The 13,595-nt window shown below is 37.1% G+C and overlaps 2 protein-coding genes across 5 annotated transcripts; one reads left to right on the forward strand and one right to left on the reverse strand.

Moving 5' to 3' along the window:
* Positions 1–40: 40 nt before the first annotated feature.
* On the forward strand, positions 41–8,891 carry LOC110062536 (DNA polymerase epsilon subunit 3-like). Of its 4 annotated transcripts, none has more exons than XM_089275687.1 (6): positions 41–174; positions 3,942–4,013; positions 6,125–6,210; positions 6,674–6,792; positions 7,082–7,256; positions 7,590–8,891. In XM_089275687.1, exons 2-5 carry the CDS (start codon positions 3,948–3,950, stop codon positions 7,249–7,251), a joined length of 441 nt encoding a protein of 146 aa, XP_089131813.1. In that variant the 5' UTR covers positions 41–174; positions 3,942–3,947; the 3' UTR covers positions 7,252–7,256; positions 7,590–8,891. The 4 variants fall into 4 exon arrangements, with proteins under 4 accessions (XP_089131813.1, XP_020625123.1, XP_089131812.1 ...); XM_089275686.1 differs by adding an exon at positions 848–902 and having other exon boundaries at positions 75–174; positions 7,082–8,891; XM_020769465.2 differs by adding an exon at positions 3,611–3,702 and having other exon boundaries at positions 76–174; positions 7,082–8,891.
* Positions 8,890–13,586, reverse strand: LOC110062535 (peptidyl-prolyl cis-trans isomerase NIMA-interacting 1-like). The gene is made up of 4 exons (XM_020769463.2): positions 13,269–13,586; positions 12,202–12,324; positions 11,349–11,367; positions 8,890–10,441 (listed from the first exon to the last, which is right to left on the reverse strand). The coding sequence occupies exons 1-4, from the start codon at positions 13,498–13,500 to the stop codon at positions 10,363–10,365; spliced, it is 453 nt and encodes a 150-aa protein (XP_020625122.1). The 5' UTR covers positions 13,501–13,586; the 3' UTR covers positions 8,890–10,362.
* Positions 13,587–13,595: the final 9 nt, after the last annotated feature.

Raw genomic sequence — 13,595 nt, forward strand, 5'->3', positions numbered from 1 at the left:
CTCCTATATAACGAAGGTTTTTATTGGACAGATTCTTAAAACTTTGACCAATGTTATCGACTCATACTTTCCTGTAACAGCGAGTTTGTAGAATGCCGGGAAGTATTTCGCGGGAAAAGTAAAGAAAGTCGACATTTTGGCAGTCGTCGTTGAAACCCCAGGAAATTTATAAGAGTGAGTGTATTTTGTTGAAATAATATTTAATTAATCGTCGTTCGAGAGAGAGTGTTATCAAGAAACGTGAGCTTGGTGGCGTTTGATGATTACAAAATAGCCAAATTTCGACCTCTTATGGATCATGAAGAAAACTTTGGCTAAATGATTTGTTTGAGATGAAAGAGTCAATGAAACGAACCATTTTGCTCTATTTCTGAAGCACTTGGTTTCGGTGGATACGACGGTTTTCGGAATAGAATAGCTTGAGTTAAGATGTTTTTCAAAAAGTGTGTCAGTTAAGGCTGAAATAACTCCAATTTTCAGAAGGGCATGTGACCTGCAGGTATGAGACACGCTTGGGTTTGAGATCTGGTGGGTATACATGGGTTATTTCAGATATACAGCGCTAATCCTCATGGTATGCATAGTGTTGATCAGCAGACCATGTAAATGTAACACCACTCCAAATTCTCCAATTTTCAAGGGAAAGCACTCAGTCTGGTTGCAGTGTGCCTATGTTAATGTTGATGTTTAATTTGATCCTTGCTACGCTTTGGCTGTTCCTTTGTTCTGTGTATAGTTATTTTTGTTATTAACAATGTAAGTTGTATGAAACAAACAGCAAATTGTACCAAGGAATATTGAATCATAACATAACTTCTAAAATGATCTTATTTCTGTCATGTTTTAGGCCAAGTAATACCCCCGGGGAGGGGGGAGGGCACTGCCATATGTGGGCTTTATAGGTATGTGCTGCTGTAAAGGGTATGGTTTTCAAGCAGTTTACTCTAGGATAGGGTATATAAATCAGAGCATTTGGGTCTAGAATAGGGTATCATTTTTCACAAAACTGACTGGTTGGTTGAAGATTTCATCTAGAGTAAGGACACCAGGAATTGCCACTCAAAAATATAAAAAAATCAAATCAGCAAGTTTAAATTTACGCAAATCAGCCACAACAGTGTCGATAGATGGGGGGATTTGGGGAGTTTACTCTAGTATAGGTTAGCAAAATTCAGCTGAACTACAATCATGGACAAAAGTCTTGAGACAAATTTGCACTTTTGGCGCTTTTGCGTACAGGCCAGGCGTGAATACAACTTCACCTGCCTAACCTCGCCCCCCACCCCCATACAATGTTGAAAACTAGTACATGCAATTTCAGCTGATTTTCAACATTGTGTTGGGGGGGAGGGGGGACAGCAACCCGTTTATAAAGGATATAGCAGCGTTTTCTCCATACTTCAGTTCTAAAACACAGATAATCCATTACATTACGTAAGTGTCCCAAGGACTTTTGTCCACGATTGTCTGATTTTTGCGTCTCGTGGAAATATGCACAATCAGGATGTTTTTTTAACCCTAAATGCATTTAGAACCCGAGAATGTGAACATCTGAGATGAGAAAGGCATTTCTAAGAACTTTTCCACAGCTTTTGTGTATTTTTAAGTGGTTTTGGACCGATCGGGAAGGGTGTTGATCTCAAACAATCTAGAAACTTTTGTATGTGATGGCAGTGATAACGGCATCACTTGATTTGGATACGTAACGAATTGTTTACATGATGATGTACAGTTTTGCAGATACTTCAAGTATTTAAACGACAAATTTGGTATTTATTTCAATCTTAGTGATCACCTTAACAGTTATTACAGCGCGTTTAAGTATACTGAGGCGCTATGCTCTTTGTAGTGACATCACCATTTATTGGTCATCGCACAGTACTCAGTGGCGAAGAAAAACAGTGTTTCGTCAATGTTAAGTATCAACTAAGTAAGAAAACCAGCAAAACTACTTTTCAACACGAGATTTATGGTACTGTTTCAAAATTACTTCACAAAAGTCACGTCACAGCACGCTGGCAGTAAATACAACGGTACTCACTTGATTCAGTATGGAAGAATTGACTTTAAACAATTCTTAACAAATGGAAAGTGAGTACCGTGCTTGCGGAGCTCAAAATTAAGTTTTTACTAGCTATAAAGGTGTAGAAAGATCAATTGCCAAACACATTTCACTTCGACATGTCTTAAATGTGAGCTTTCGGAAATAAGTAGGTACATTTTAAGGTTTTAAAGTGAGTACTGTTGCTGAGAACTGTTGAGTTATGCAAATAAGGAGTGTCCACAACACTAAAAAAACGTCACACAATATTGTTTCGTAAATAACTAAAGGAAATGACTTCCACTTGTGGGAAACAACTTGCTAGTATTTGGTTCGGTACCCTTTCGACCAAATTATAGTTTACGTTGCCCGCTCACTGCATGTATCATATTCATGATACAGATGACTTCGAGATTTGACATTTCTGCGCGACTTCCCAGGGTGAAAACCTTCAGTTTTCCTTCAAAAAAAAAAGACTCTTACTCGCTGTTCGACAGAAATTCTTGTCATATGCACAATAATCTATAATGCCTTATGTTCGTTGCTACCTTGAACGTTAACCATGTGTGTCCTTTCAAATGCCGCACGCGTGAGTATGAGATAGAACAAATTCTGATTTACGCCATGTGTTTGCGTTGGGAAAAATTGAAAAGAAAAACAAAAGAGCTTAAATAAACCACAAAATAGCTCAAAAATAATCTTTGTATTACAATCTATTCACAGAGTCGAGGGAAAACACATTTAGACTGTGGAAAACCGCTGAAAAGTGACGTTTTATTTCTGAACTGAAATTCAGACAATCATGGACAAAAGTCTTGGGACAAATTTGCACTTTTGGCACTTTTGCGTACACGCCAGGCGCGAATACAACTTCACCTGCCTAACCTCGCCCCCACCCCCCATACAATGTTGAAAACTAGTACATGCAATTTCAGCTGATTTTCAACATTGTGTTGGGGGGGAGGGGGGACAGCAACCCGTTTATAAAGGATATAGCAGCGTTTTCTCCATACTTCAGTTCTAAAACACAGATAATCCGTTACATTATGTAAGTGTCCCAAGGACTTTTGTCCACGATTGTAGCTCTGGTATAGGCAAGGGGTCCAAGGTCCCAGTGATACATCCCCACCCAGAAATTCCCAAAGTACCGCCACCCCCCACCCCTCCCCCCTCCCCCCGGAGTAATACTAGCTCATTGCATGTGCAGCATTAGTTACTTTAAAAATTGTGAAAATATAAAGGTTGTGTGCGCATTCATCCACTGGTAGCCCAGTAAAGAGAGGGTCAATAGATCAACAAGGTTACCAGCTGTTTAGCCCCCAAGTCGATCAGCCCCTAGCCAGTTAGCCCCCAAACTGGGGGTTATCAACTTGGGGCTAAACGACTGGATACTGATCAAAGAGCGGTCTTGTAACAAGTATGCTTGCCTGAAGTACTAGTCTAGTTCCCGCCTCGTGGGTCACATGACAGAGCTTGTCTGGTTGGCCATGCTGTAGTTTCGTTGTGCTGCTTAGTGAAATAAATAAGTTTGTTTTGCGGACTCTGTTGTCTATTGGTGTGTCCTCACAGGTCTGTAACACAACTAAATGACCTTTGATAGGCAAGACTTCAGGAATGTCAGTACAAAACACTAGGGAAGCTGGAACAAACCAACTACCCAAGTACGTAACAGGACTACCGCTGGCCAGTACTGGTGTAGGATGAATCCTAGGGTGGAGAAAATTAAAATAAAGAGATGAGAACTTAGTTATAAATGACAGCTCAACAGACCATTTGTAAAGGATAGGAAATAAATGTCTGTAGGCTGCAGTGGAGGCTGTCAGTTGCTCATCATAATATAGGAATAGTTTCTAATAATATTCTATTGTTCAAAAATTAATTTGGGTATTCTGTTTTACAGTTTCTTATGGCAGAAAAACCAGAGGATTTAAATCTTCCTAATGCAGTGATTTCACGCCTGGCCAAGGAAGCAGTAAGATTTTTTAACTTGGAATTTTTAGAGGCAGAAATTGCACTTAAATAATTTTAATTTGTCAGAATGTGCACATTAAAAATAATGTCTTATTCAGTTGAAAGTTGCCTTATGTGCTGAAAAGGAAACCACTTTAAAGCTGGATTAAATTTATTTAATAAGCCATTTTCTTATAAGATTAAATTTGGAAATACAGTTAACGATAAAGATTAGCGAAAAAACTGAGCAACGACGTTTCGGTGTCATCCTGGCACCATTTTCAAGTTAAAAAATATTTGTGCGAAAAGTAAATTAATTTATACCAATGGTAGAGGTGCGAAATTGAATAAATTAAGATTAAGATAGCTGTTCAATGTTCATGTTCATTCCAATGAGGTGTCAAACACTGGTAATGAGTTCAGTGTCTGTTCAAAGCCTAAACAAATACTTTTGCGCGAATGGAGTCTGACTGTGTGTTAAGGCTCGGTTTCTTCTTGCGAATCCACAACATTTCGTGGATCAAGCAATCGAACTTTCCCTGACATTTCTTTAGGATCTTAAAGTTGTTAGTCAGGTCACCAACTGTATCAATTCGGTGTTCATTTTGAAGGTGTTTTCCGATGGTGGTAAATCGGTGTTCCTCAATGCGCTTGTAAAGATGACGGCTAGTGTAACCGACGTATTCTGCATCACACAGATCACATATATAGTTATAAACAACGCACTGTTGATTGATCAAAGGTGGTTTTGGCTCTTGTACTTTGAGATCATCGCCAATTTTACGGCTTCTGAACACCGGCTGTAGTTTGTGATCAAGTTTATTACTCAAGTCCGAGAGATGTTTCTTTACTATGTCCGCTGATTTCTGGTCTTTAAAAGGCAGGACAATGCGGTAGATATTCTCTGTTGGAGGCGTCGATCTTGTGTCTGGTGACATCACTGAATTAACGAAACGGGTGATGGTGGAGTTGACAAGAGAATCTGAGTACTTGAGGTTAGAAAAGATCAGTTTAAGGCGTTCGCATTCTGTTGAGAATAGTTCCCATGTTGAGGACAAGCGGTAAGCACGGTTTAACATGGTTTTAACTAAAGATCTTTTATAGCGGTTGTCGACATGACTTTGGTGGTGTAAGAGGAGACCAGTGTTTGTGGGTTTACGGTAAACACTTGTTACCAGCTTGCAGCCCTTCTTGCATATTTCAATGCCGACAAATGGTAGCTTACCGTTAGATGCGATCTCCATGGTGAAGGATATGGATGGATGACAGTTGTTCAAAGTCTTCAGAAAGGCTTCTGCGGTTGGTATGTCTTTCATTGTGGCTAGTGTATCATCCACGTAGCGTCTGTAGAAGTCTGGCAACTTGTTCTCGTTTTGTAGCTTTTCCTCGATAGAACAAAGAAAAGTATTGGCCATTAGGGGACCCAAGGGAGAGCCCATCGTATTCTCCATCCTAAAGAAATGTCAGGGAAAGTTCGATTGCTTGATCCACGAAATGTTGTGGATTCGCAAGAAGAAACCGAGCCTTAACACACAGTCAGACTCCATTCGCGCAAAAGTATTTGTTTAGGCTTTGAACAGACACTGAACTCATTACCAGTGTTTGACACCTCATTGGAATGAACATGAACATTGAACAGCTATCTTAATCTTAATTTATTCAATTTCGCACCTCTACCATTGGTATAAATTAATTTACTTTTCGCACAAATATTTTTTAACTTGAAAATGGTGCCAGGATGACACCGAAACGTCGTTGCTCAGTTTTTTCGCTAATCTTTATCGTTAAGCCATTTTCTGTGAAGTATAAACTTTCCTTCAAGGAAACCTCAAATTATTTAATTTTCTATTGGAGGGTAGAAAAACTCTTAAAGGGGGATTTATTTTACCGAGAATGAAAGAGGTGGAAGCTCTTAAAATAGAATTTAGTTACAAAGAAAGAAATAGGTATGGTCAGTAAAATAGTGAAGATTGAGACACTCTAAAATTACAAAACTGAATAGTATTGGCTTCAGAAATTCCTTTCTTTGAAATATTCACTTGTGAATTATTAATTTAAGGTATATCATTGCATAGGTTATTAGAGATTGCTAAATTTCTTAGTTTACTAGCAAATGCCTCTCTTTGGTTACAGCTTCCTGAAAATGTCAACATTTCCAAAGAAGCTAGAACTGCCATTGGAAAGGCTGCCAGTGTATTTGTTCTGTATGCAACATCATGGTATGTATTCTACTACTGAACTTCTCCCAGCCTCCATGATTACACATCTGTACACTGTAAGAAAGCGTACACTAAAAGCTGTACCCAATTCTAAATATGTGAATCTTAATAGAAACACAGAACTTGGATCTATTGATGTCCATAATGGAATGATGAAAGAAAATAATTTTACTTTTTGACAAATGTATCCAATTAAACATGTGATAACTTGGATCTGTTGATGTCCATAATGGAATGATGAAAGAAAATAATTTTACCTTTTGCCAAATGTATCCAATTAAACATGTGATTTTCCTTATTTCTCTGCATTAAGTTTTCTGAAAAAATGCACATTTTTCCATATTGCTAGAATTTATGTTTCTATTACTTGTTGGAAACACAGAAAATGGTTTCTCTCTCTTAAGCAAGCTTGTTAGTGATTGTCTCACCTTTAATTCAACACTTCTTGTCTGTTTTGTTGAAGTGCCAACAACTTTGCACAAAAGCAGAAGAGGAAAACTCTGACAGCACCTGACGTATTTGAAGCTTTAGAGGAAATGGATTTTGAGCAGTTCATAAAACCTCTAAAAGAAAGTCTGGAATGTGAGTACTGAAACTCTGGAATGTGCGTACGCCCTGCCTATGGATAAAATTAATGCAGTTACGCTAAAGAGGTGCAGGGTAAAGAGGCATGGTTAGAAAATGTAGTGAAATTCAAATTGTACTGTGGAGTTTGGGATGACTCCATTACACTTAATATTCTGACTAGCACCCTAGTTTCATTTTTGTTGCCCCTGATATTGGTGGCACCTGAATGTCAGCTGCCGCTCTTGTTGCTACTCAGGAGTGTATTAAATTCTTCTTAATCTATTTGTTTTTCAATGTTTTCAAGTATTCAGAAAGGAACAGAAAGGCAAGAAAGAGGCAGCAGCAGAAACAAAGAGAAAGAAAAGTGACACTGCAAGTGAACCAGAACCTGAGTCCAAACGCCAAAAAACAGAATCTGACAACAAAGACAAATCGAAAGAAAATGAAAACAAAGAAGCTGATAAAGAAAAATAAAAATGGTAAAGATCCATAGGTAGTATGGATATTTTAACATCAAACATTTTACTTCAGAAAAGAATGACTTGCATTATATTTAATAAGTACATTGTTGAGCCATCAAAGCTTCAGCATTGCATATCACAAGGATCTTGCTGGAAGAATTGACTATGATTCATAGAAACCAAGAGGGATCGGGGTGCAAAGAAAACCAATTTTGAAGCTTGCCCTTCAGGAAAATTGTAACAGTGCTGTGATGTACTAGCCTGAAAGTCATTCTCACTAGCCACCAAAAATTCCATCTCTTATAGTTCCAGTTCTTCTGTAATTTGAATTTCCTCTAACATTTTTCCAAGGAACTTCACTTGCCTGTCGGGCAAGTACAGGACAGAATCCACCAGCCTGGCTGCAAAACCCACTAGCCCAGTGGGCTATTGGAGATGACTTTCTTTGCATGCAAGGAAGTAGTCAAAATAATATAAACACCATAAAGGACAGTCAGGGTGCAAAGCTGTATGTTACGAGGATGTCGTTTTCACTAACCCGCCCCCTCCCTGCACCCCTAAAACAACATCCCCACTAGCACAATTGATCTTTCTTTGCACGCTTGATATAAGTAATGTGATAACAACTGATTTTGGGCAGGCGAAGAGCCACCCTGTGGATATACTGCCCGAAATGCCATTATTATTATTATTATTATTATTATTATTATTATTATTATTATTATTATTATTATTATTATTATTATTATTATTATAACTGATCCACCTAGATTAGCCCAATGCTATCAGCAGAACAGTTTTACATTTGTATTAAGTTCCAAATGCAACTGAAATAAAGTGTGTAACCTCAGTATTCCAAAAGCTATAATTTAAGGTATTTTTAAGCAAAAAAAGAATCGTCCATTTGAAGGCAACATACATGCGATTGTTTTCTATTAAGATTCCTCATTGAATGCACTGTGTCTAGTAACAGGTGCTAGCATACATGTACAAGAGATGAAGCGAGGTCCGAAGCTAACTTTCAGCCAATTATGACCAAGCGAAGGTCTTAATGTTTAGTGTGGCACTGTTTAAGAATTGCACAAATTTACTTTCTCTTTAGAGGAATTAGCATTTGCATTTATAATGAATCTGAAAGAAATGTGTGTTCATGGGTATAATGGTAAAACTACGGTTATATGGAATTAATTGGTGTCAACTTTATTTATGGTCAAATTCTTTGAAATAAACTTTTTTTCAAACATATTTGTACTTGTAAATGGCTGCAAATGAATAGCTGATCCTAAAACAAGGCACAGACTTTGATTTAGCAGTACAGTTGAACCCTGTACTCATTAGAGATGGCAGGATTTCAAGATAGCCAATAGTTAACAACTGAAAAGTTTGTACCGGTATATCCAAGGGAAATTGTTCAAGATCTACTGTCAGTTGTTGATTCTTTGAACAAGGATGCATGCAGGATACTCATCAAGTCTTATTACCATGTGTGATTGAAAAAAAAAAACCTTTCAGAGTCAGGTCCTTTGAAGGCGATGAGTTTTTGCTGCTAACTTGCTTTAAATACTTACGTGTTGTATAAAGGTGGCTTCTTAGTGTACATGTAAATTACAGTTCATGAAGTTGTGTTCTAATCAATAAAATGTTCTGATAATACTTTCATGTGTTGTATGGTTTAATATGCTCTCCCAGCTGTAATGACCACAATCTGATTTTTACCGTAACTTATTATGCTTTGCTCTACTTCTTTATAATTAGTAGGCAGGAATTATAAGGTGGTCACGAGAAGCTACATTTTATTGTGAATAAGCACTTATTTCAGCCTCCTCAACCGTGAATGCTTACAGCACTTCTGGAATGTTTATTGTTACTTTCAAGCAGTAACCTGCATGCAGATGTGTCCTATTAACCTCTTACACATGCAGATAATATGACTTGGGTTGACAAATGTTACTTACAAAATCATGGGTCTTGGAAACTTGAGCTGATGTCAAAATCTAAAGCATTTGTGATGAGTCACAAAACCTTGATTTTTTGTTTCTCTCCATTTTGCATTCTAAAATTGTTCCAATTTTGATCTTAGATTTCAAAAATGGGTTTTGGTAGCACAGCAAGTTGTGAATCTCACTATCCAAAACACCCATATGCTGTCTACATGCAGGTTACCATTGCTGGTAATCTAAAACCAAATGTTGGAACATGCCGTCAAAGGCGGCTCATCTAAAAGCTTTGTTACGGACCGTATAAAATAAGGTATGATGACATTTTCGGCCCAAATAAATCCAAAACTCTAAGTTTTCAAAACGTCAACCACTAGAGCAGGTCCAGGAAAATAATGTTTGAAATACTCAATTCATCGAGTTAAAACAAAAATCACAACCATGAAGGAGGTTTGGATACCTGGTCTTAATATTAAGATTTGGACGATTTTACTTCTCTGTTTACCCCTTACTTTTTTTGGGGGTTGAGTAGATTTATCAAACACTCAAGATAGTGTTATCATCAGTTATCCAAACACCTCGAATTTTGTCCAAAATACTCTGCTGCTTGTCTTATTTTCAACTCCCTTATTGGTGTTTGGATATCCTGGTGAAACAATGTCTCATGTTTGATATGTTACATCAAAACTGATGGAAACAAACTTCCTGAATATCACTAGACGCTTGCAACTTTAAGGGTGTTTTTTTGGTTTCATCTTGCCCTGATTTGATAGGTTGCATGAAAAAAAAATCTAGAAACATTTACTGGACAGTATAGTTTTCAGCTGAATAAAATGTAGGTTTTGCTACCATGACTTGGAGGAATAGACGTCTAGTATTTACTAGAGATGCACATTGTTACATGATATACTTTTTAAGTAGAAGATTATAACTGTTTAGTTGCTACTACCTAAAGTTACTTTCAGCAGGTTACAGTACTTATGGGATGTTCTGAGAAAAAAAAAATTATTGCTAACGATAGTCAATCTGATTCTGGTACATTACATGACTGCAACTCGCCATTCCTTCATGTACATACTATGTTCGAGTCAAGTTTGCTGATTAAAGATCTCATTCAAGTTATTGAATGACAAATTATTAGTCTAGAATTTACATATCTATGTGGTTCTTGAACTTGTTGACTTGCTTTATTGTGTCCTGAGAATCAAATGAATACCAGAGTCTGTAAACACTGGTTCACTTAATTCACCAATCTTTAAGGCAAACCTGTACAGAAAAAAGAGTAGAAATAACAAGCATGTTTATGAAGACAGTAAACATGTATATGTATTATTTTATTCATTCAGCGTAATTAAAAAAAGGTTTTGTATTAGCTGCCAACAAAAGAGAATAATGCATGTTCATTATTTGGAAAAAAATATTTAGTGTCCATGGCACTTCTTAAATTTTTGTAGCTCAATGGTAGTGTGTATTGGAACATTCAATGGACTTAAGGGGTGATTTGGACAAAAAAATGCCTCCAATTAAGGTGTTCTTTTTTGAAGGAAGGTTTGAAGGTGGCTCTCCTGAATAGTAACCCATTAATCAATTTATGAGATACCCATAACAACTTCCTCTAGACTGCCAATTTTTTTATTTTACGATAACGGCAGAAATTCTTGCACTCTCATTGGCTAATTTTCATTGTCAATCAGTGGACAGACACATGAATTTTTTAATTTATTTGATATGTCAATGAATGAGAGTGGACAATTTGACAATTTGTTATTGTAAAAAACAAATTGACATCAGTCTGCAGATCCACTCGGCTATCACTTTGTGGATCCCCAGCTACTTGGACAACGTTTTAATGAAATTCATGATCAATAACAGGACAGATGCATGAAAAACTGACGTCAATTTATTAAACATATTGAGTCATTCCATGCTGTCAGCTCTGTGGATTGTGGATATAAACAACTCCTACTGACCAGTACAAAACTCTTTGGTTGTGGATTATAAGGATTAAAATTGGCTATAATTTCCTGTTTTGTGCACGTCCCAATTAATTTTAAAACAATTACAAAAAGTTGTCTACACTGAGGTGGATCAGGAAAGAGGATAATTCTCTAATAGTTACTGCGCTTCCATTGATGTTAATTTATCAATATGTATACAGGCCCTTATTACTCACGTTGCTTCCTCAAATGGTCCTGAAAAGAGAAAATACTACTGTCAGCTTCTAAGCAGCCCTCAGATACTTACTCAACTATCACTCACTGGGTAAGGTTATTTTTTCTAGGAGTCTGCACTATTATTGTACATGTATTTTACATTAAAAATATCAATACCATCTCTTTTGTGACTGGGTGCGACTATAACATGAGGCCTCCAATGAATAAATTACCTAGCATTAAAAATTACTCATGACAATCCCTTTCCATACATTGCACTTTGTATGCCCTTTGCTCTGCAGGCTTTAAGAGGGCTTTGAATATCTAGTTTTTAACACGCATTGCATGTCTATGTTACTAGATAACAGCATTGTAGACACTAATTTATATGCCCAGGATGCATACCATAAAATCCCATGTTAAAACCCTTCAATTTGCTGACAAAGATATTATTAGGGATATAAGCCCCCCAGATATAACCCCCCAACCCCCCGATATAAGCCCATCAAATGTATAAGTACGTTCTTTTGAGTTTCTTTACAAACGTCAAAATTTTTAATCTTAAGTTATAGACTAATAGGGTAATAATAAGGTAATAGCTCTAAATGTAATGGTATGTTAGCTTTAATTCGTTTCTCAGATATGTTTTATCTCGTCGTTCCGAAACATTTTTTTTACTCCACTTATATACCTCCTGCCCACCCCTGGATATAAGCCTCCCTGCTGTTTATAAGCCCACCCAAACCCCTGATGAAGTTATTTAAGCCCAGGGCTTAAACACAGGGTTTTACAGCATATTGTGGAATTATAACTTAGTTGTAATCAAAAATAGTTATAGTATGAGGCATCTGATGCATTGACACAATTCATTACTTTGCATCTGTCCTGGTCCAAAAAATCCCAAATCTCCTTTATTCTTAGCACTACTACAATCACTTTCTGTGCTTGCCAGATCCTCAAGGGTGATTTCTCCTGACTCAATACGTCCGCGATAACCTGCAACATACAGTAAAGAAAACTTAAATCTAAGATCATTCCCAAGAAAAGAGCTATCATAGTCAAATAGACAGGTCAAAGCTATTTTTCCATGCCCTATTCTGATTTGCATGCTTACTTTAATAATCACAAAATTCCTCTTTTAGACAAGCCTTTAATGACGTATTAAACTTCAGGGCTCTTCCAGAAAGGACAATTACTTTATTATTTATATTCTTGTCTGGTAGATCAGACTGAGTTCATAATGTTGAATGCCAAACTTAATACAAAACCAACTTTGAAACAGTTCCGCCCCTGCGAAAGAAAAAACTCTGTCATGGAAATGCCTGTTCAGACAAAGAACTAGAAGATTTTTTTTTTTTTCGGTAGACGTATGTTATACTAGTACACCCTGACCCATGGCTGTTCAGATAGACCTTTTTCACCAACAAACAACTAGACCTTCTCACTTGCATGAAAACCTCAACAAATTTGACATTACACCAAGTACAAATATGTCAGGGAATATGTAAAAACCAACTTTAACTATTTGCAAGGTTCTTTATAAGCAAGTTTGATATTAGGATGATTGGAAAAAAATTGGTACATTAGATAACTTTCACTTCAGAATGCTTCAGTTATTAGTATTTCTGCAGTGGTTTTGAACAGTTTGAAATGAGCAAAGCAAAAATTGTTATGTTTGCCATTTGAGAACACGTTGAGCCAGACTGAACACTGCATCTTCAAAGCAAAGAACTTTGCTGTACACATTTGCTGAGAGTATCAAATGTTATTTCTCCATTCAAACCTATGCAAGCACGTTTCTAAGAAGGGCCCATCCTTGTTAGTTCCAATTCATTTGTCAGGGGGGTGGGGCACGTGGCATTATCCATGAGAAGCTTTAATCACGCATCAGTAGCTCAACACTAACATGAACACGAAAATTGTGCTTCATTTTATAATACCTTTAATTATTTCTAAAGCTTCATCTCGAGACCGTGTTATCTTGTCTTGCTTCCAAGACGACGGCCTCCTTGACTCGGTGTGTTTCACCAATAAATGCGACGCGCGAACCTTGTCGCTTTCACCTTCACTAGGCTTGTCCCATCGACTTTCGTTTGTTCGTCTGTTGAAGTAATAAGTCTTCCCCGTGGATTTTGATACCTTCTCTTCCCAACCAGGAGGCAATCCGCTCATTGTTTCAGGAAAGGACTAAAGAAATGTCAAACTATTTCTTCGTATAAATTTCGCTCCAAAATGTTAGCTATGTAACCGAGCAAATTCCAAATTGA

This window comes from Orbicella faveolata, unplaced genomic scaffold, assembly GCF_042242905.1.
Source record: "Orbicella faveolata isolate gen_17 unplaced genomic scaffold, um_ofav_v1 contig_37, whole genome shotgun sequence".
Lineage (NCBI taxonomy): Eukaryota > Metazoa > Cnidaria > Anthozoa > Scleractinia > Merulinidae > Orbicella > Orbicella faveolata.

Excerpts from the sequence above, each read along its gene's own strand:
- LOC110062535 (XM_020769463.2), bottom strand. The coding sequence starts at position 13,500 with ATGAGCGGATTGCCTCCTGGTTGGGAAGAGAAGGTATCAAAATCCACG. Across the intron at positions 12,325-13,268 it reads AGCTTTAGAAATAATTAAAG|GTTATCGCGGACGTATTGAG; the intron begins GTATTATAAAAT and ends TGTATGTTGCAG.
- LOC110062536 (XM_020769464.2), top strand. The coding sequence starts at position 3,948 with ATGGCAGAAAAACCAGAGGATTTAAATCTTCCTAATGCAGTGATTTCA. Across the intron at positions 4,014-6,124 it reads CACGCCTGGCCAAGGAAGCA|CTTCCTGAAAATGTCAACAT; the intron begins GTAAGATTTTTT and ends CTTTGGTTACAG. Across the intron at positions 6,793-7,081 it reads TCTAAAAGAAAGTCTGGAAT|TATTCAGAAAGGAACAGAAA; the intron begins GTGAGTACTGAA and ends AATGTTTTCAAG.